The 23,902-nt window shown below is 42.5% G+C and overlaps 1 protein-coding gene across 1 annotated transcript in view; it reads right to left on the bottom strand.

Annotated features, from left to right (window-relative positions):
- The window catches only part of DCC (DCC netrin 1 receptor), a 593,344-nt gene that overhangs the window by 287,455 nt on the left and 281,987 nt on the right, over positions 1 to 23,902 (bottom strand). Inside the window, exons 4-5 of the mRNA XM_067315554.1 lie at positions 13,644 to 13,794; positions 13,176 to 13,312 (exon numbers count right to left, since the gene is read on the bottom strand). Of these exons, the coding sequence (XP_067171655.1) occupies positions 13,176 to 13,312; positions 13,644 to 13,794 (288 nt within the window). The remainder of the gene's footprint in view (positions 1 to 13,175; positions 13,313 to 13,643; positions 13,795 to 23,902) is intronic.

Genomic DNA, 23,902 nt, shown 5'->3' with positions numbered 1-23,902 from the left:
TCCTGCCTCACAGGACCACCTGCTTTTTCTTAGTAAGCTCAGCTCAGGAAAAAAGAGATGATTGCCATTTTTCTTTAAAAAGAGTAATTTTATGTCATTTCCAAAGAGGAAATTCTTTGCACAGAAGAGCTAACTCTTGTTCCGTTAATCCATACAAATCAGTGGGGAAGGCGACAATGGAAATTAAATTAAGATTTTGAAAATGTCACAAAAGAAATAACCTCACATTAAAGAGCATATTTACCACATGCCCATGTGCTGGTATCTTGGTCCTGGGGAAGACCAAAAAAAAAAAGTTCCATGCTGCACATCAGGGTGAATTAAAGCCTGAAGATCTAGGCAAGTGATACATGGGTAAGAATGTTAAAACAAAATGGAAAAAGAAAAGAAAAAGATGACTAGGATGAACCAACTGAGCAAAAAACCATTGAAAAAATATTCAAAACACTGTTTTAAAAGATAAACTGCTCAGCAGCATTTTACAGTTTCATATAATTCAGTCTGAAAACTTTCCCTGCTTTAAGTATCAAAAATATTTTTCCATGAATCAATATACTTTTCCAATATGTAAAGATAGTGGAGAAAAATAAATACAGTCTCCAGTTAGTCCCCATGCTAATTTGATTAACTTGTATCTTCTGAGATTTCCATGCTTGGAACAAAAAAGTATCAACTAAAATTAATACAATTTTATTATGCAGCTATTAATAACTGATTCATTTCCAGACTTCAAACAAATTCTGTTTCGAGAGACCTACATTCCCATCAGCTCACCGCAATAAGAGCCCAACTCTTTTTTTGTCCAATAAGCAATTTATAAAAGGCCGTTTCCAAAAGTCAAGCACAAAGAAATGGAGGTTACCCAAACGAAAGGGAGCCCAACTCGCCGCGCTATGAGACTGCGACAACCGTGTCCGGGGAAACAGGACCGCGCACGCACAGCTCGCTACATCAAACCGGGTGGGGAAAAATGAAAACATGAATTATTGGACTTGCTTATTTCAGAGACGTTATTTGGGGAGCGAGGCTGGAACCGTGGGCACAAGGAACACTTGGAGCACGGCCGCGGTGCCGGTCTTCCCTACGGTCTCCCACGAAACCTCGGCCACCCAACAGGGCTCGTCCTTGCATGCTCCTGCCTCCTGCTCCAGGAGCCGACCCTGCCATGCAACACACCTCTTCCCAGGCTGTTGGGGAAAAGGCAGCTGAAAACAGCGTTTTAAGAATAGCCTAACGCTTGCACAAGGGTCTCCGAATGACCGATAGGGCACTACGGTCTTTTCCGGTGAGGGGACAAGCACGGGCCAGGAGCAGGAGGAGAAGCTGCATTTTCTAGTTTTGCTGTACTTTTCCTTTTTTTGTATGTTTATCTATGGGGATCAGGGGGCAAGGGCTAAATCTGCAAAAGGACTTCCTCCCCACCTCGGTTTTCTCTTATTTCTTCCCAAAATTGCATGGAAATAAGGACAATGGGTTGAATGATGTGTTTTTATTATTTTCCCTCTTATTCTGGACACTTACCAAAGAATCTAGAAAAAACTGCGCAGACAGACTGTCACCACAGCAACAAGGTCCGAGTCCTTTTGCCCTAAACCAGACACCTGTATGCAGCTCAGCACCACGCACAGTCACAGTCATATACTTGAGGTTTTGGTACAATCGCGCATTTAGTTCCAGAAAGACCAAAATAAAACTAGGTTAGAATAGGCCCAAACAAAAGCCTGTAATAAAAATCAAGTCAGAATCTCATCACCAGAATATCTGAAGTCAATTTTTAGGAAAGGAAAAAAAAAAACAAAACCCTCTTTCCCATCATCACTGCCAAAATTTCAGTTTGTGTAATTCCATTCACAATTTTGCAAAACTCTTGGAGGACCAGAATACGTAAGCTTTTTTGCTCATTTATTTTCAAGGCTTAGCTCTCAGCCCAGGTTTACAACCTTGAGCAAATTTTTCTTCAGGTTCCTTCTAGCCAATCCCCAAAGTGACTAAAAGAGGAGCTTCTCCTTAGACAGCTCCTGGGTATCACCTGTGATAAGATACTAAACTCAACTGCTTCCAAAACATAACGAACTTCAGCGTTTTTAACACTAGTTCAATTCCAGTTTACAAACCTCAGAGTTAATCTGGAAGAAATTTAGCAACTGTCACGGCAGGGAGCTTGTCTGCATTTTATTTCACTTTATTTTCAGGAAGACAGAGAAGGGGCTCCACCTAACTTCTGCTAAGTCCGACTGATGGTCTTCATGGACTCCAGTGGTCCCCACTGAACTCACAGCAACCTTTGAGAGCTCAGTACGGAGTTCGCTGCACTCGTTTCTTTTTGGCCAAGTCCATTTACCCCGCCTTCAGGTGACCACAAAATTCACTGCTTGGGCCACACAGAAGGACCAACTGCACGAAGCGGGGAGGTGCGGCTCGGAGGGAAAGCAAACCCCCAAGAGACCTATCATGTCCCTAGGGACAGTCCACGGGAAAGCGAAGGCTCGGTTGCAATATGGCAGAAATTGCTGATTTAGGAGAGAGATGGTGTCAACTAGACACCATCTTGCAAGAGCAAGAAAACCACCTGTGGAAGCGAGCAGGGGGGCTCCGGACAGGGACAAAATACCGTTTCAGGACCTGTCCAGGACTTTGTCACTCGACTGGTGGGACAGGAGGATCTTCCAAAAGTTTCCCAAACAGCATTCGTCTTGCCTCGCTTTAGACATTCACTTCTGAGCAAGCTTCCTGAAATAAGCAGTTATTTTCCTTCTCTCTCTTTCCAGGGACTTGCAGTTATTCTCATACAAACTATTTAAAAAAATCCTATTACTACAGTACAAAAAAAACAGAAAATAAGATCATAGACATGGTCATGCGTATATTATGACAGTGCAAAATGCTACCTCTATAGATTTGTAGGATATATCTATTTCTTGGATATTCTGTATCGGGCCTCTCAAATACCTAATCCTCCAGCAGCCCAAACCAGCCGATTCTTCTGAAAAATGAACTTCCAGCTTGCAGCCCCAGAATAAACTCTACTTCCCGTTGATCTTTCTTCCCTCTCATCATAAAAAATAGCTCAGTAAAAATCTGTTCTAGATTCACAGATTCTTCTTCATCTTTTGAACACAACCACCAGCACAAAGCTGATAATATTGTTAAGGGGGAACTTCCCAGGTTAAGTGACCTTCTGCTCTGTCCACAAGCTGAGGTGAGCCAGGACAGGCACGTCAAAGTTTGCGAGTGTTTTAATTCCCGTAGTAAACAGAGAGTTAACACGGTCCAACTGCTTTTCACTGAGCTGGAATAACTCAGGCATTCTGCCCTTTATATGAAAAGGTATTCAACTTTGTGATTTCTTCTCTTATGTATAAAAGGTGGTTAAAACACTCATAGTCATGTCTAACTGGCCTATAGCTATGGTTTAATTAGATAAATTGCAGTAAAATATTGCTCACAAGCCCCATGCTGTGCATATCTAATACTCCCTACAAGGCTTAAAAGGGAATAAAAAAATAGGTGCCAGCCATAGAAGTCCTTCACAACTAAAGTTAAAGTATGTTAGAAAAGCCGCGTATTTATAAATTTGGTTTTGACTGAATGCATTTTTACCATTTCCGGTGCTCCACGAACACGGTCAACTCTCCACCCGATGGAGAGCGACAGCTTCAAATAGCTGCAGCAGCCTTGGCTTGGCTTGCGTGCAGCGCCCCAAGATCCGCCTGCTGCTGGGGCTCACGTGCAGTGAAGCTGGCATTTCTCAGAAGTTGTAAGTAGTTGCGTGTCTATGCACTAAACTTCACCACCACCGCAATTTAACTTTAATTAACAATTAATTTGGCAAGCTGCACACGTCCCCTGGACGGAGAGCTGCACCGCTTCAGCAGCTTTTCCGAGTTCAGGAGCACGTTACACTCAGACTTCGCTCTAAGATATGAAATTACAGGAAGAACAAAGCTGGATTTCCGCTAACTGTATAACTATACATCTAAATATATTTATGATAAAGAACTTGCACTTATTTTGAAGACCTCCCTCTGGCAGCAGGGAAAAAGAAATCCTGTTATTCCAAAAGGCGCAATTATTTAGCAATCGTATTGAATTCAGCGCAGGCTTGTTTATGCAGTTCCTATGAACAATGATGCAGCCAGGGTCTAAATTGAGTTCACCGTTTCCCCCGGCATAGGGAACTGTTTGTCTAAGCTAATAAATGTACATATTAACCCAGCCAGCTTGTAGGAAGCCTGTTGTATGCTTCGTTCAATATTTTCTGTTTAAACTAATCGGGACCGTTTTCTCCAGGACTTCCGCGAGCCTCCCTCGCAGCTGGAACGCGCAAGACTTCGCACACTGAATTCAAGTAGTCTCAAAGTCCCAAGTGGATTTTAACAGATCGCCACTACTGCGAGCTGTAAACACTTTCCCAGCAAGCTGCGAGCGTACCGGAGAAGCCAGCACAAAATGCTTTAAGGAATCTGAAGAGCAGCAAAGGCTGGGAAAAGCCATGGGAATAGAGCTTGATATATTGTTACCCTTGAGAGACATTTCTCAGTCTTGGATATTCTCCTGCCTTCTTTTTTAATAACTGAAGTTTGGCAGCTACATTAATTTGGGTTAACTAGGTAGTTTAACAGCAACCACTGCGTAAGCGAGTGGAGCTCAGCACCCACGTCGCTTAGGAAGTTTCACAAGCGTTAATCAAGCCGACGGCCAATCGCTCCTGCGGCGCTGAACCAAACCGGAGCTACAAGGCAAAGGGAACAAAACAGGGCTCGCAAACACTGCCGTTGGGTTCATGTTGTAACCAGAGGGCACGCAGAAGCACAGGGATACCCCAGCGCAGCGATCCCAGCTTTCCTACGGCCTGCGAACCTCTGCCCTGAACTCTGATCTTAATGACGCTGCGTTTCAGAAAGAGGTTTCCCCTCCATCATCCAAACTGCTCTGCTACCGATAAAAGAGATCGTGAAACTCAGGCTGGAAGGGACCCAAAGGAAATCAGGCAACTCCAACGCCCCACAGCAGGATCTCTTCTCATTTGACCATGCCTTGGTAACACAACCTGTTCTTAAAAGCTACACATATACCCTTGCAGGCTCTGAAAAAAGTGGTAACGTGCACACAGACACAAAACTTTCTTTTTTCTTTTTAATTACGGTCACATGCTGGGAAATGAGCTCTACATATTGTAACAGGACTGGCTCACGAGCGTAGCAAGGTGACGGTCCCCAGCCTGTGACCACAGCAAGCGCCCTGGAGAGCTCTGGAGCCGGAGTGCAAATCACCCTGAGGGCAAGGAGGAACCACCTCCTCCGTCACAGCACACGCACAGGTCCAGATTTACGGGACTCGAGCTAAAAGACCTTTCTCAGAAACATCCCAGCTGAAAGCTCTTCTTTGCATTGAGCCAAAGAAACAGCCTCGATGGGGAGAGCTGAACACCTGAGGGGCATGTTACGTCCTGGGAGTCTCTCCTATCTGAGAACGCTTTCTGCTCAAAATACTCATGTTAATTTAGCGTTAAGAAAAAAAAAAAGCTTGGGGGTTTTGTGCTTTTTTTAAACAAGCTCTTTAAAGTGTACGTAGACATCTGTTGTTTTTATTTCCCTAATTCAGCCAGCAATATGGGGAGACTAATTTCATTTTGCGCCTTCCTTGCTTGTCATCTTCTATTTTTTGGAACGTACATAGCATGCTCTCCTTATTGGAGATCAGCTCTACAGAGCTCAAGGGCACTCTGTGTTGTACCTATTACTGCACATTTTTAAAAAGTCTAATTAGAAGTCGGCAGATAATGTCACCGCTCTGTAGCTGTACAGTAAGAACATATACAACCCCGTTCTGGTTTTCAGCGTGTTCTGTCTTTTCCCGTTTGTTGCTCAGGAGAAAAAAAAAAGTTAATTCATATTTAAATGTAAAGACTGCAGTGTAATAACTGGTATTATGCTTAATTAAAAGTTTTAAAACAATAATGTTAGTGCTTTTGAAAAACAGGGAATTTCCAAAGAAAAAAAACTAACTTTTTGCCATGCCAATACACTTTAAAAGCTGGCGAGACAAAAGCTATACATCTTCTGATATCACATCTGGCTCAGCCCTATCGCTGAAGCTAAGCTCTTCCCGTTACCCCTAATGTAAACGACCCAGATCCTCCATTTCCCCGTTAACATATCAACACCGTTCAAAAACCTGGGCAGGATTGAGCCCAGCACACCGCTGCCCGGGCCGGGAGAGGCTGGGAAAGGACTGCCGCAAGGGCTGTCGCTCCCACCGCCGCACGCAGATCCAGCGCGCGAGCACCCTGAACTCGGCCCCCGCGCACGCCCAGGGGGTTAACGGCGTTCGAAGGGAGTTTCGCATGAATGTTTCTCCCTTCAGCATAAACCCGCACATCGTACCCAGTCGCAGCAATTTCCCTATGATCAGCCAAGCGAGCGTTAGTATCACCGAGCTCGTTAGGTATATTTATTTTTAATAAGGCTGACATAAACACCAATATTAGCAGAAATTGGCAACATCTGAGTTTTACTCAAGTGCTTCTTACAGGCGTCGCGTGCTCACCAAGCATCTGACACTCGAGATGCTTTGACAAGAACTACGCTTTCCGACAGCTCTGAATTAGGCACTCGGCTCCCATCTCAAGGCAACACAAATTAGCTGACTGTTCTGCAGCTATTTATTTTTTTTTTTAAGCAAAAAAAAAAAATCACTAAAAATAAATTCTTCAGACTGCTCAAAAACTAAAGTACATCAATGCAAGAACTGGAAGAGGTCACGTGGGAAGACTCGGGGGCCAGGCTGCTGCTCGGATGAGTCCAGGCTCAGCCCCGGGACTAGCCAGCACCAGGGAAAGCTGGGAGAAGTACGGTGACGATAGCTATAGAATAACATACGCAGAGAAGTATTTATTCCCAGCACCAATCAGTTACGTGTTTTCTTACTCCACACGCACAGGATTAAAGCAACCCTGAAGCACACAGAGAGACTGCTTAAATCCTAGTTCCTATATTGTTGAATGTTCTCATTATCCATAAAAACATGCCAAATCCTGGAGTATCCTACACTGCTGTTCATCTCCAGTGTTAGACTCCGACAGTTAATTCCATAGATTAATACAACACTGTTAGACAGACAAAAACCCACAAACCCCAAAATCGTTTCGTCAGCTTTAAATTTGCTGGAGGGATGCAAGCACTCTTGCCGGCTCGAACATTTTGTCTGTCTCAAAGGTATTCAGTTATGCCATGAGGTTCTTGATTCAGGGAGGGTGCTGGATAAGCTGCTCCTTCTGGTCGAACTGCTCAGCTGAACTATTTTACGGAGTTTAAGGTAAAAATAACAACAAAAAAAAAAAATCCATCGGAACATCTAGCGTGTTCACAAGTAAAAGGAAAACCGTAAAGTTTCCTGCAAAACTCCGCCGAGGCCAATGCTTGCACCGACTCAGCGCAACTGCGGAGACTCCAGGCACGGCCTGGTGCACATGCTGTCTGGTACCCCCATCCTCAACTTTTCTATTAATACTCCTCACACAGCAGTCTCAGCAAGCACAGCTCCTTTTCCCCACCACTGGTTGCAACGGTTGCCACGCTTGTGTTTTCCCTCCGTTCATTTGCACCACTACAAGAGGCAGAACAAACCCGAGACGGAGAGAAACCTGGAGAAACGTGCAACAAGAACCCGTCAGAGACCACTTCACCAAAGAAATCCGCGGTGTTACTCGGCGCCACGCAGTTTGCTGTTTATGCCAGCACAGACCCCCTTAGAGCCAAGAAACCATCATTTCTGCCAGGAGGTTTTACAGATCTGCTATTTTGTGTTGAGCAGTAACTGCAATTTTTAGTTTCCTAATTAAACGAAACCCTTGGTCAGAGGAATTAACACTCTGAGATCAGCTACAGGGAGCCCTTGATAACATTATTTTCCCAGTAACAGGGTTAGTACGCATACCCATATTAACACTGCATGAACATACCATGCTCCCCCTTAGCACAATGCAACGGCAGGTAAATGATTTCCAAAGGCAACATTTCAGCTTCAATCACATAACATTCATTTCAAACATTGTCCAGAAGTATTTTTCCTGGATAGAAAATAACTGCTCCCATGAAGCCATTAAGCTCTATTGATTATGTAATACCTTTTTTTTTTTAATTCTCTAAATAAGAGGGTGCGAACGTGGAAAGAATTACTGATCCATCCAGTCCAGCACCTTCATCTGGAAAAGACAAGTTGCATTTGGGCAGGTAAAGCCAGTATTGCCCACAGCCTCCAGCCACTGCGCTTCCTCTGCTCTTCCTGGCTCCAAGGCTTCACTGAATGTGGGTTGCCTATCCCGTATCCCATAAACGCAATGAAAAATGCCTCTTCCCAAAGCCCAATTTAAGTATTTCACTTCTAAATTTTCAGGTCAGACTACCATGCAGGCTCCTGGATGCAGCATGACGCTAACATGAGCACGTCCTCCCGCAGCTTCCAGCACACCTTCGCATCACAACTTCCACCAAAACCACCGTGCGAGAACCAGGCGTCTCGGCTTCACCCTGCTGCTGGGAAAGGGTGGCAGGGCAGCACATCAGACATTTGTCTGCATGATGTGATTATGTACAGGAGGTGCGGGGATGAAAAACCTATGCTGCCATGTCACCAATTCAAAGTAATACCTGGAAGAAATAAAATGAACGGTATCCATGTTTTCATTTACATTGAACATTTTGGTACTGAAAGTTTTAATAACGATGAATGGGAGAGAGGTAGTCCGTTTTGAGGAGAGACTGTTCTTTACGTTCATTTGTCTTACTCCTGCCTGAAATAAGCCGTCATGGAATTGGATTACTGTGCCGCTGTATCCTGCCACCCCACGTACACACGCTCGATGTGCCAGAAAGAACTATAAATGCTCATCAGAGGAAAACTGAAAAGTCTCTCCTGTGTGTGGCTGCTTGAACGAGATAGCTAGATCTGAGCAAGTTCGATTTACCCACTGTGTGGCATCACAGAGGAAGAGATCCTCAGGTTACTTCAATTTTCTTGGCTTCCCCTTCCGCAGCGTTACTGAAACGCCTATCCACTGAAGCTCTATCTGCTCCTCTGAAGGCTTATATGAGTGGATAATGTGTATTTTGGAAATTATTTTTCCACTGGTATATAGCAATAGAATACATCACTGGACTTGACTTTTAATAATAGCAATAGACTGTAACCTCTTCTATAAATATTTCAGGATTTGTGCACTTGCACCAGATTAGCTTAAGCTGTATACACAAAAGAAATTTTCAGAAGGCTTATCATTTTTCACGCTTGCGTTGCTAGCTCTGCCAAACAATGTTATGTTGATGCAGGCTTCCTTCTTAATACTGCTCCCTGCCGAACAGATTCCCACCCCAGAAGGCGATCCGTGCCTGCTTTATTCAGTACTTTCCACCAGGCTGGTCTCCAAACCACCACATCGTTACCAGGATTTGTGCAGCAGAGCTAGAACTAGAACAAGAAAAATGGGCTTGACCAAGACGTATGGTGCTTGCTGTTCTTCATTCTCGTCAAAATGACTTAGGTGATTTTACAAGCCGCTTCTCTCACATGGCAGCAGCCTTAACTTGGACATAGCTTTTCTTCTGCAATGGCAAACACAACCAGTACTAAAAATATTTCATATTAAAAACTCCCTAGTAAAAGGCATTTGTGTACGTGGCTGCAATTTGGAAGCATTTTTTTAAGTTGTCTGTAGCTTACGCATACAAATGCGCTGTAAAAGTTAGGAACAGCATTTTTCTGCAAACGCTATCTTTCAGATGCAGATTTTTTGCTTTTGCTACTACTTTCTCTTGGTCTAGGCAGCGACCTGTCTCCAAACCAGCGTTCCTGACCTAGCGCTACTGTAAAACGGTTCTCTTCTCCATTACTTCTTAGGGGACATCTTAGGAAGAGAAGATAAAAAGTTTGTTACCTCAATCAGTCTTAACAGGTTTAAAAATAGCTACATGATTCAAAAACACTGATACCGTGATGCTGAAAATCTACTCTGCAAAGAATAGTTGACCGAGCTCCCAGTGCTCGGCAGCGCAGATATTCCTCCTCTACTACATCAGCACAGCAGGAATCACAGCTGGGTCCTTGGTTCAGCTAAGGGGCAACGCAAACACAAAGCGGGAAGAAAAGAAATGGTGCACGGCAGCACTTCAGAAAGGCCATGCGCTCAGTTATGAACGCCCACAGAAAATCATGTTTGCAGAATTAGGTCCTAGTTCTTTACTAGGACCTGAAAACCCAGACGTTTATCCCACCAAACTGTGCTGCCATCAGTGAGATCCCACATGCAGGCACAGGGCATGGAAAACTTCCGAATAGATGGGAACATTTAGGGAGTTAGGCGGGGGTGGGGAGGGTCTTTCCTAAAAATCAAAAGCAGACTTCCACACACACTTAACAAAACATAAAACAAAACAAAACTCTATCAGAACACCCTCCAGCAGGCAATAGGCCCAAATGAAAAATAGGCTGCTTAAAGCTAGAAAATACATAGAAAGGAATTGTAATTGATATTGGTTAACATATCATTTTCAAACATCTGATTAAAGATTAAATGTTTAAAGATTAAGTCCTTTAATAGTAACTAGATAATCTGTATTGTATCTTTTAATTTTCATTACACAAGGAGAGGTAGCTAAAATATTGCCAAAAGACCATACGTATGAAACAAAGAGTTAGCCAAACATATTATTTCTTCTTGCAAATTCATTCACTTCTTGCAATTTTAGGCCTATACCCACCACACAAATGATTGTTTTTAGCTCTTTAAAAGAACTAATAGCAACTCCATAGTGAAACACATTCAGTTTCTTGCAAATAGCTTCGTTACTTAAAGATCAAAAGCATCCTGCCACCATGTGAAATGACTAGCTTTGATCTAATGCTGTCCATTCACATAGACTTCAGAAGAGAATTACTGACCTGCTTAGAGTTTTTTCACTCCGACCGTATTCGAACACACTGACAAAGAATTATGTTAAACAGTGCAAGTCTTGCAACAAAATACTGATCAGCAATTTACTCTATTAACCAGTTTAAGGAAACGTACAGACATATTTACATATCTTCATTTGTATCTCACAAAAGGAAAATAAATTAAGCAATTATTCTGTTTATAAGATAGAATGATTAAACGTGAAATTTCAGCACATTTGAGCATTTCCTACTGGTAAGGACGGAGTCAGCAAAGAAACAGATTCTGAGAAAGTTAGGTGCCTTGGCACATTACTGAGGAAAGAGATATCAGACCATTTCTGTCATCATCTGTTGAGCTTTACTTGTGTAATTTCTTCTGAATTCTTTGAACTATTTCTGTACCTAACACAAACATAACTGAAAAACAATGAAACGTGTTCACGTAAGTGTTGCCAATGAACAATCTACTCAGGAAAGTAAGAAAACCTACATAAATATTGTGCCTAAGTTGCAGAGCCAAAATTTTCATCCATCTGTGCTGTATTTGTAAATCCCTCATTAGCAAACGTGAGCGGAAACTCAACCAAAGAAACGCTGATCTACACCAGCAACCGCCCGTTCCCGTGGTGCAAACCGGGATTACGTTGCATCATGACATGGGAGTGCAGGGTGCTGGCTCCACGCCGGCGTGCAAAGAGCCAGCAGTGGTGGCATCTTCCACCTTCGCAGACGTCTAGTTTCATCCTTAACACTAAGGGGAAGAGGAGGAGGGACGGAAAGACAAACTTTCATCGTTTCATATTCAACCTTACAGCTGTATCAGGACTCAGAATATAGGAAAATGTACACACCTCTAATTTCTACCCAACACGCTTGCAGAAAACAGCGCTACGGAGCTATAGGCAGGCACATTATAGACTGAACAAAGGTATGGAATTAAATTCTCCAAAGGTAAGTAAAGGACTTGGATGCAAAATTCCTATTAATTTTCACAGGAACTGTCTGGTCAGAAGCGATCTGTATGATAATCTCCGCGATGATCCTCCAGCCACAGTTGCTCATACCAAGAGATATTACAATCTACTGTTAGGGGAGGAATATTAATGTAATTTGTCACTGCTTCTCAATCAACAATTAGTCACCCACTGCACACTAGATTTGAAATCAACATCTCTCAGTAAGGCAAATAAAATACATGACTCAAGAGGTTAACTTCCATTTCAATATTTGATTCATTACAATGAAAACAATTTCATGATAAATGAAGTGAACTTCTGCAATTATAAAGCCACATTTTTTATTTTTACCCAGTAAAACAATGCATCACATCAACGTACCTAAAGAAATAGAACTGAAGCTTCCATCACGAGTAATTATTTTATTTTATTATGGTTTGATAAAAGGATATTGTTATACAAGCACTGAATATCCTATAATCCAAATTAAGGCTCTATTCACTAATGAAAGTATTTTTTACATGTAAGCTTTAAAGCCAGAATGCAAAATGAACAGCACACTGAAATATGCTAGTGTTTGACTAAGTATTAACTATGTAGCTCTTCAGATCTTTTCAAATAACACTAATGTAATTTGCTATTGTTCAATGATTTAACTAAAGGAAAAAAAAAAAGGCAGCTCTCAGATTTTAACATATTTCTGATTCCATTAATATGTGACATGAGGAAGGAGCGTGCAATTTAAGATACCTGAGAAAGCACCTTCAGTTGTCAGTGCTCTTTTTCATGAGGACATGAGCAATGGAAACCCATCACTGCTGGGCAAGCACTTCCATGACTTTACATTGACTTTTATTACTTTGGTGATCCTACTGTATTGACTGTTGATGACGTTGAAAAAACCCCAAACCCCAGTAAGAGCCCTGTTCCTCTGCTCCCAACACCACCACAGAACTGCAGGGGGAACCATGGCTGTTAGCAGATATAGAAGCCACCGGGCACAGAAGGGACACCCGTTCTCGTGTCAGGAACGAGAAACAAAGGAAAGGACCGTTTTCACACTGAGTAACAGTTAGCATCTGATACCATAAGATGTTTGGCAACAGCAAGGCTATCTGGCACTGTAGAAGGCATTAAAAGATTTACAGGACTTGGTTTACGCAGGGAGAGACCTGCACAACTTGCAGTTATGGGAGTTCTGAAAATAAAGCCATCATAGAAAAGGGAATGACTGGAAGTGTTCTTGGAAAAGCAAAGCAGATCCAGCTGATGGAAACCGTTACTCACCCATCACCGACAGCTCTGCCGAGCCACTGCTGTTCTCGTTTTTGTAGGTGACGACACAAGTGTATGTCCCAGAATCATCATCGGTCACATTAGATATGAGTAAGTTACTGCCAGCCAGTAATGAGTACTTTCTGGACCTGAAACATTGATAACATATGTCCAAAGTATGTTAAGATCGTTTATCTCTCTCTCTAGAAAAAATACACATCATAAATTATCCATAAATAGTCCTCAGCTGTGATTTTACTGCTAATAACTTTACACTTCCCTTTTAAATGCCAGCCTAAAAGTCTCTCATAAGAGATGATATTTATGATTAAATTCCACCCCCAGATTTGATGCAGAGATGAACCGTGCCACGAGGGAAGAGCTGTGCCCAGGCTCATTATTATCCAGGAGGAAAACGCAGCGGCCTCCCCGTCCACGCGCGGCAGCGGACACTACCCGAGACACTGGCCACAGAGGTACCTGACTGGCAGCACTTCGTCTCCGCGCAGCCACGTGAAGGTGGGATGGGGGGATCCAGAAACACAGCACTCCAGAACGGCGTCCTTCCCCTCCACGGCCACAACGCTCGACGGGCGCTGAAGGAAAAACTGTTGCCTGTGCAAACCCGGATCTACGAGAGGCAAAAGAAACAATTATCGTCCAAAACAAACTAACAAAGCAAGCAAGCCCCCCATACTTTTTTTCTTGGAAAAGGGGAATATAAAACTGCTGATCAGTAATGGACCCAAGAGACTTGCAGCTTTCACAGATTCTTACTGATGGGGAAAAACAGAAAATCATAGTAGAGAGAGATAAAAGGTGTATCAAGTGGCAATCTTGCAGAGCCGCTCACGGGTCGAACCCGAGGGAGCAATTGCAAGGCAGAACACCACCATCTCTCTGGAAGGTGAGAAAGGAGTGTTTATACGCTGAGAGAAAAATTAGGTCTCGGGAAGCCACAGGAAAAGGTACGGTCACAGCAGGAAAAGACAAAGACAGATACATACATAAGGTTAAGAGAGGTACCGGATTAATGACACCGCTTTGGAGCTGGAAGAGGGATGTTCATAAACATGAACAGTGAGAGAAGAAAAGGAAAGCTCCAAGGAAGGTCAAGGAAAACAAAGAATATGAAGAATGAAGCAACTCGAAAAAGTCTAAATTGAAATGGAATAAGGAGAGAGCTGAATGGCCCAAATTCTCCTTTGCCTTAGAGGGAAAAAGACAGGAAGGATCAAAGACTGGAGAAAAGAGGCTAATCCTGTTTTGACAGTGCACATATAGTAAAACAACACCGAAAAGTTTAGTTAAGGACAGAGCGGGACCTGGCCGGGGTTAGCTCCACTCCGCGCGGGCGCCGTCACCATCTGAGAGGCTCTCGCGCCTCCGGCTCCATGGCACCCTCCAGCCCCCGCGGACACCTCTGGAGGAACGGGTGGCCCCACACACCTCCACGGGGGCAGCCCAGCTGAGCGCAGGGCGCCCGCGGGGGAAGAGCCGAATCCCTCCGAGGTCCTCGGCCGCCCCTGCGTGTTCAGGGAATGACCCAGACCTCGGAGCGTGTATAAACGGAAACCCTAAATAGCAGCAAAATCTTAAAATAGGAGCGTCTCCTTCCCTTCAAAAGCACTCAGTTCTGAAATCACAAAAGAGTCTTCTTTGATTAAAATACTGATCCTGGTCAGCATGGAAGATGTGAGCAGCAATAAAAAGCACAGCAATAAAAAACAGGAAAGATGATCGCAATGAAGATTAAATTTAAAGTTAGAAAAGGAGCTAACTGATAATTGGAACTGAAGGCTTTAATGGCATCTCTGGCCAAAAGGGTTATTCAGAATAAATGCAACTGCAGAGGTGGCAACAGGCTGCATGCGAGACAAAGCCGCAAAACCCTAAAATGCACAAAAATAGTTTAATATGTATTTCTGCTACGTACTTTGAAAAAAGCAGGATAGCACAGTCTTACTTGAGAGTGATGTGAAATACTTTTTCATTGTATTGGCAACTGGAAACAGCGTTAATGAGATTATTATTGTCTTAACTCCTCCAATTAAAACTTTTATTGCAACTGTCAAAAAATGTGAAGATCAGTTATTAAACAGAGTAGATTAGAGCAACGGCACACTATTGCACGCAAGATAAAAATCACAAGGATTTTTATTCTGGCTTTTTCCTTCTCACCTGGAATTTGCCTGCTACCATTTTGGATGTTCTTGAGGGGCACAGCTGAATGAAGATCCCAATAAAAACAAAGCCGTAAGCGTTAAGGGTAGGCAGGCAGGTGGTAGCCCAAGCCCAGGGTAAACCAAGGGGGCATCAACACAAGAAACTGCTGGATATTGCAAAGAATGGAAGGCAAAAGGGTGCCCAGCACCTGCCTGGGACTAAACTAATTCAGCAATAAGAAGAGAGGACTGAGGATGGACTAAAAGCTGGGCAAATATATATATACACACATTTTTATATATATATATATATATATATATATATAAATTATTTGAGGATAACTTTATTAACTTAAATCCTTAATATAAAATTTATCTCAAATTAATCTTCAAATTAATTGATGACTTTGCATCATACGTAAACTCTGGAAATAAATTGCAAATGACAAAACCGAAGCTGCCACGCAGAAACGCGTGCCCGCCTGGGCTGTGACCTGCTCCTCCTTGCACCGCTCAGCGCTTACAGAGGGAAACCCAAACCCGCGCGGGAATGCTCCTCGCCTCCCCAGTGCCAGGGCTGCTCGCTGGAGAGCAGCGGCTTCCCTCCCCAGCCCTATCACACTTGCAACGGCTATTCAAACCAGCTGCCGTCAGCCGCGAAACACCACTGTGCTGCGTGGATTCGACTTGAAAGGGGAGCGCAGGGTGAGGCCCAAGGGAGCAGCTGAAAGGTACATAGAGGGTTGAAGAAAACATCTGCTACAAGAAGGAAAAAAGAAGAAAACTTCTTTCTTTTCAGAAAATAATAGGAGGAAGAGGGTTGTGGGTTCAGACACACGAAGATGAGAACTTCCTTGTTACTCAGGCAAGTCCCTAGGAAGGGCCACCACTGCCGGGAAGGTGGCAGGTGGCATCTCGGGTTTCCACCAACATCAGGAAGACTTGGGGGTACTTACTGTCAACAGGCCACGGAAACTACGATCTTAGTCCATCTGCATATCCAGACAGTACAGGCTATAATCAGTTTTGCTACTAGAGGAGTCTGGACAGCATAACTAAATATATTTTAAGTGTCAAGAAGTGAAATCATGGTGTGCAATGCTAATCCTGCCATCAGTACTTAGAAGAATCAACATGCTATCACAGACTATTAAACTTGACATATCACAACCTCCAACTCTGTGCTACCCTTCGGTGGGGAGAAGGGGGGAGAAGAAAAGTGGACCCCCATCCCTCAAAAAATAGCTCAGGAGCTAGGATGGGAAGGGCAACGTTAACTGAAGCTACAACTACACAGCCACAAGCTTATGAGGGTAACCAGCACCTGAGTAGTATGGAAGCTCCTGCCACGTAAGGAGGAGCGCAGCTTTTAGCAATGTGTTCCCAGTGCAAGCATGAAGCACGTGCAGGGCGCAGGCAGGTGCCCTGTGGTTGCTCCCGTTTAAGATCCTTTCCCTTTGGGCTTCACTTCTCAGACCCATCGGCAGTCTAAGCAGCTCTAAGAGCGAGCAACGTTAAGTTACACATGCAATGGCTCAGAGCTTATTTTGTTGTATTGGGGACTAATATGATAAGTATTCTAACTGCACTAATATTCTATTTTCTGTGATAACTAGATCTAGACTAATGATGATTCTCGAACTAGACTGTTAAGATTTTCATTATACTAGCAACACTTTGGCTGTGCTTTGTACACATATAAAAAAGCGGTGCCTCCTCTTTGCCTATATATAAGATTTTGAGCATAACAAAATACTTAGAGCGCTACTGAATATCGCAGCTCTTCTCGGAGCTGGGTTAAGCATGAGCTAGGCAGACCTGCTGGATTAGGTCGCTTGTGGTCCTGCTCGGGGCTCGTGTCCCCACTGGCACCGCGCGCAAGACCGTGCTTAACTCGAGACGTCTCTGTGCACACATGATGCTGAACTACAGACACATGGATAATTTTCAGGTCCAAACTAGAGGTGCCATTTGGCAATAGCAGCCCAGAACAGCCCTGCTTCTGCAATTAGGCAGATCTTCAGCACAATTTCTTTAATCATGTTTTCATAATTAGCCTTAGAATTAGTCTTCTCAGATTCTTTACTGACATTGCAAAGGAGGATTCAGGAGCTAAGAAGCCTGTGTGCGGCCATATGAACTTCACTATTTCTTCAATGCTCCATGCCATTGAAGCAGTTACTTCCAGCTTAAAATAAATAAATAAAAACAAAACTTATCAAATGTGACATTTTCACATTAAGTGAGTAGATTTTAAGACCAAAGGACCCGGACCAAGCTCAGTAACATCTGTTTGAATGACATGCACTCTTCAGGAAGGCATGCGGTCTTGATTATAAAGATATGGAAGTTCTTGTTATGCCCTTCTCCACTCGATTAAAGAGCACTCGGTATATTCTCCCTGACAAGGCACTTGTACGCCATAATCAAGCCCACGTAATCAACCAACGATGGACAAGTTTTAGTAAATGAGAAGGTATTAAGTGAAATCCTGGTTCCATCATGGTCACTGATTCAGTTCAGCCATGACCTAATCTCTTACACATCGTGTCGTTTATGGTCTGAACTCACAGCTGCACACCCCCATCAATGGGCACGAGAGGGGACATCTAGGACATCTTTTGGTCGTCTTCAGTATTGGTCTATAATCAAACTGCGAAATGATGCATAACTACCTCTATCAGCAAGTGATCCCTGAAACACCTCTGCCTTTCAGGATCTCCAGTACAGAACAGAAGTGGCCTTCAGCGTGAGATTTTCCACATGAAACAGAGCTGCTCTCTCCCCTTGCAAAACTGTAATTTAATTAATGTTTAAGAATGAACCCATACCTAAAACCAATTACAAAACAACAAGCTGTATGAACTTATTTTCCCTGAACAAAGCAAAACCTCTCATTTCTTATCTTTTTCTTGAACACAATATTCAGTAATGAAGTTACCACTATACATCTACCTTCCATACACCTTAAACTGATGACACGCAGTTAAAATTCAAAACTACAAATAGTATTTGCGTATGTGATTTTGATATTCTCCAACAACAGTGATTTTTGTGAATATCAGGCTATTTGTAAAAAATACATATCTTCATAAAGCCTTATTAGGATACGCCATTTCATCTCCTTTTTATAGATGGCTATGGACTAATTGAGACATTCTGTGACATGGCTAAAGGCCATATATGTAGGCCAAGGCTGGGAAGAAATTAATTCAAGACCTTTCCCTTTTTTATGGGAAAGGCATAGCTTCTATTACACATTATCGGCATAATTAAAAGTCAATGATTGTTCTCTCAGCAAAACCTCAGATTTGCATCAGTATACATTGATAAGAGCTGAGGACATATTTACTCTCATATCAAATTGGTCTTAAACTAGTGCAAGTCAAGAAGGTGCAAGTTTTTTCGGCCTAAAGAAAATGATGTTGTAAGTTCCCACGGATTCAGCCCTGGAGATACAGCGCTTCAGCACTAAAGAGAAAAATGTTACTGCAGTATTTTAGCAACACTGTGTATTAGAAAAAAGGAAACGCTCACATAAAAAATGTGCTGCATCCTATTGTATCGCCTTGTGCTGTACTAGGCTACTTTGTGCTACAGTGCATTTGTAAATGTTGCTCGGCTGACAAAAGACTCCCGTATTATGCCCATGAAATTTTTCTGAACGCATCTGGATAATACTGTACTTGGCCAGTACAATTTTATTTTTTATTGCAGCAGTTTTTATATTGCAAATTGCAGAACTGAGATGCCTTTAATGTGACACTGATGTGATGGAATATCTCTGAGCGTTCATAGTCACATTTCCAAATTCGATTAAAAGAGATAAAGATTTATACCAACTAAAACCCAATTTTGCTCTCTACTGTCAGTGAAGAAAGGCCAGCAAAACTCCCCGACCTGATCTCACCATCATGCCTGGAGGCTGAACACTTAATCCCAGTGAGAAAGCAAGGGTTATGTGTGAACAGCGTTAAAGAAATCTGTCATTAAAGTGATACTGATCTCTCAATATACGGACTGCATTAAAATGTATAACCAGAATGTGGCTACTGCGATGGGATTTGCTTCTCTCCCTCCACCACCCAGCACCCTTGCCAGCAGTTTTCTGCTCCATGCCTTCTGTGCTCCCCCCCAAGAAATGCAGACCTGGCTCAGCAGTGCTGTAGGATGCGACACGTCCAGGAGCACAGAAGCGACAAGGAGACGAAGACCGTAGCATTAGCGCTGACACGCATCACGGCATTAAGGCATTCTTCCTACTGTAGTAGCTTCAAAACACATTAACTGAAGTGGGAGGAAAATGGTGCCAAGTCGCTGCTAGAACCCAGGACTATACATCAGGGGTCCTATTTCCAGCTTTAATGATGACTTGTTGTGCAGCGTTCAGCTTCCTGAGCCATAACGAAGACAAAATATTTACAGGCCTTTCACTTGTTCTTTGGGATCCTTAGATAAAAGGATAATATAAAATTTATTATGGATGTGACTGTAGAAGTAGAGAAGGGACCCCGCCGTTTTGTTTTGCCTTCTTTACAAGACAAGAGGAAGAAGTCTTTTCTCTGACCATTAAAGTTATGGAAGCAAAAATGTAACAGACTGAGGAACTGCTCCACAGCTACGTTATCTTATAACCTTAAAATGGAGAGCAAAGCTGAGATGAGAAAGCAGTGATATACATTTACATTCTTCCTTTCAGCTATACACCAGAGCTCTGGCAAACGTTATTTTAGACCTGCATTGTCCTTGAGAGGCAAACAAAGACACAAGCAAGACAGCAGTGGTTTGATCCAGTTAGCAACTGAATCTAAAGAAGAGTTGAAAAGAGATTTTTGATGTGACCCCATGAATATAACTTGAGAGAGAGAGAGAGATTTTAAATTAATTTTGCATACTCCCAGTCCTTGTCCGAGTTGAAAAGATCAAAAACAAGCTTAAATCAACCCTTAGAAATGAGCTGTAGCAGCCCCAGACTGATTCATAGCTTTTAATGGATAAAGGGGACAATCTTTTAAATCATTCTCATGGCTATCCTCCAACCCTTCTCCAAACCTTCTGCAATATTTCTGAAAATGTGGTCACCCAGTCAGATCCCCTATTGCAGCGGATCCCACACAACCTCAGTCCAGGAGTGACGGAGTTGCTCCGTGGCCACCCAGCAGCCGCTGGCTTGTCCTTGCAAGCATTTCACCAGCCGTCCCACAGCAGCGGTTCACCCTCGGGCCCCAAAGGCTTTCGTCGTAGGAAAGCGCTTGCTCCAGCCCCAGGGCTCCTGTGTTAGGGCCTACACCGTTTGTTTATGACTAGCCATATGGAAACACTCCTTTTTTTAAATTCTGCCCCGTTTATGAAGTTCTCACTCTCTACAGTGAGCCACATTCTTCAATGCTTACTCCTCCTCCCCTACCTCAGTGATACCTGCAAATTTTTTCAACAGCAGTTTTGTCTTCTGTCCACTCATGCACAGAGCTGCTAAATGGTTTATTAGGTTATGCAGGATCAAGACTACATCCCTGGCTCTTAGTGAGGACTCCCACTAAAGACATATCCGCTCAGTAATCATTTATATTTAGAGACTTAATGGCTATAAATTTGATCTATTACAGAGATGCCACACTGATTTTATGATTTTCTAATTTCTTAGGCAAGAGGTGTAACAGAAATCCTTACTGAAGTCTACTGTAACAGTACGAATATCACCAAAAAATTACGTTGACATCCTCCGTTTTCATACAATGATGCTGACTGATTTTAATTGCACTGGCAATTCTATTACTATGTCTTTCAAAGATACTGGCCTGATAAACCAGTAACTACTCAAGGAAGGTTTTTTTGGGGGGTGTGGTGGGGGGGGGGAAGAGGTGGTTGTTTGTTTTTAATATCAGTAGCTCCAACAGGTTTATTCCAGTCCTCTGGAAACTTTTCAGGATTCAAAAATTATGGTCAACAATCAACGGTCCAGAGAGTATCTCAGATCCTCCAGAACTTTAAGATATATTTTATCCGGATATGATGACCTTAAGACATCTGATTTTGGACAAGATTTTTAAGTCAATGTCAGGGCAGTATTGGAATAAAAAACAGATAAAACTGTTTAATAGCCAATGCCGCAAGTACAAGCATTTTTTTTCTAAAATTATTTTAGAACTTTGTTTTGAACATTTCTGCCTTGCAGCCACAATTATTGAAACCTGTTCTACCACTTTCATCCTTTCAGAATAAATTCATAATAGAATTGTTTCAGTTATATTTTTAAAAGCATATTTGTACTTTACTAATTCTTGGCATCTTCCATGTCTTTGATTCCTTCAGGTCTCCACAAATCCTGGACTTTGATTCATAATTGCTATTACCAGATTTTTGCCTCAATGTTTAGAGCTTTCCTTAGTTCCTCTGTAACCAAACTGCTGGGGTAGGACTAGGGTTTCAACCTAGACTGCCTTTTCCTCTCAGTGTGTTACAGCAACATTATAGGTATATATAAAATATACTTTATTTCCTCAATAGACATTCAAATCATTCCACTTTAATCTCTGCAACATTTTGGAAAGTTATCTCTTTAAAACAGAAGAGAGTTCCCCTGTGCAAGAGTCCAATTAGCAGGCAGGGAGAATTAGAGTTACGTGTGTTTTGCTAGCAAATTGGGTCAACGGCCAAAGAAGAAAACAAAGCTTCATGCACTAAAAAGCTGTGAGTTCATAAAAAGGCATAAAGGGTTTAGGAGCAACACAAAATTCTCAGCGTTCACCAAGTCCAGAAACCCAAGGACGAAGGAGAACAAGATTAATTCCATTTTGCCTCAACAAGCAGAAGTCTGGGAGGATGCAGTGCTTGGCACCCTCCGCTACTTTAAGCGGCTTAATCCAGGTCTTTTTGGATCCATTTACACTGCAAAATAAAGGGATCACTCTAGCAATCCAAGAACCCTTCCTTACTTGTCCTTCTTGTCAACACCTGGCAATGTTTCCTACTCCTGGACAATCTTGCATATTACTGCACAACCACTAGCCAAGGAGACTTGTAACCTGCAGCACTGGTGTAATACGGATCTGAAGCCGGCACAGACGAGCAGGAGAAGACCCCGTACTGGTAAAGGCTTGCTCAAGTGGCATTATGCCATTACCTCCCATTCCTCCTATGCGCAAGTGATTATCACAAAGGCAAATGGACTTCTCTTAAATACAAGTGATCTCAACCGCAACATTTCCATTTTGCACCTCTGTGACAATGAGCGCGATGAACATCTATTTAGAGTGTACAGGAAAACCAGCGCAGCATGCAGCAAGCCAAGGGATGGAGGAGAGAAATGAGGAGCTCTACCACGTTGTACAGACTTAAAGCAAGCACTCTTCAGCTGCACCCAAACCCCTTACCCATCATCCCTGATATTCAGGATCTATAATAGTCAAAATGCCACTGCTTATTAGTATCAAACAATCTTCATTATTAAAGCGCTAGAGCCCTTATTTAGCATAAAATAAACCTCAAAGCAGGAATGCAAAGGCTGTTCCAACATTAGAGAATTCTCTTTTTGTTTGAAATTCTTTTGGACTGCATTTTGAGAGCAGATGCACTGATCAATTTAAATTGAAGAGGACCACCCAGCTCTTTTCTGCATACCCACATTTGCAAGCCAGCCTATGGTGCCCTGGTTGACCGTATCAGCATCCTCAAATCTAGCTCAGTTTCATGAGGTTAATCACACACCAGGAATCTCCTAACAGCAACTTATGCCTTCAAATCCATTCAGAAACAAATTACACGATATTCTTAGGGCCCTTGTTCAGATCTAAATCTGTGTTTCAAATATCGTAAGTGCTGAAACCAATCCCATTTAGACTGATCACTGAAACCTGTAGATATTTAATAAACCTAAACACTATTCTGGCAAATAGCCAGGGACTGCTGAGCAGACAACAGTTCTTTAGTAGATATTAGTTATTGCTCCTATGGTTGCAGTGATCTTGAGATGAGCTCGGCACTAAAAGGGCACAACATTAACCATGAGCACGTATCTACACACCTGCTTATTTCTCCTTCCAACTATATAAATTTCTATGTGGTAAACTGTGATACTTGAATATTTTTTATAAAGTGTATATTCTTATTATAGAACATTTACATATTTTAATGACAAAAAAATATATTTTGAGCAAATGGTTTAACCTGTTGAGAACACCCCCTTGTTCTGTTCTATAATCGCAGATTACTTCATTAAGCACTAATCAGATTCATCGGGGGTGGAGATCATTCCTCACTATGTTTAATAAACATTTAAAACTCAACAGATTTTGATTGAAGGTTAGAATATAAGTAGCTTATAAAATGATCTCAGAAATGCAATTACTTTGGGCAGCAGAATGTAGGAATACCTCAGTGCAGTTTATTAAATAAATCATTTGTAAGTAGGAATTTTCCACCTCGGATACATGTGGGAAGATGATAGCCCTTGTACATGTGTGGTGTGATCTTGCACTTCCTACCTTGTTTTTAGATTTGACTTCAATAGATAACATCTCAGAAGAAGATATTTACCAAACAAAAAAAAAACATATTTTCCCCCAAGCCATTCAA

Source organism: Apteryx mantelli, chromosome Z, assembly GCF_036417845.1.
Source record: "Apteryx mantelli isolate bAptMan1 chromosome Z, bAptMan1.hap1, whole genome shotgun sequence".
Taxonomy (NCBI): Eukaryota; Metazoa; Chordata; class Aves; order Apterygiformes; family Apterygidae; genus Apteryx; species Apteryx mantelli.
The sequence above is the reverse complement of the archived record's forward strand: the minus strand, read 5'-3'. Positions and strand labels throughout refer to the sequence as shown.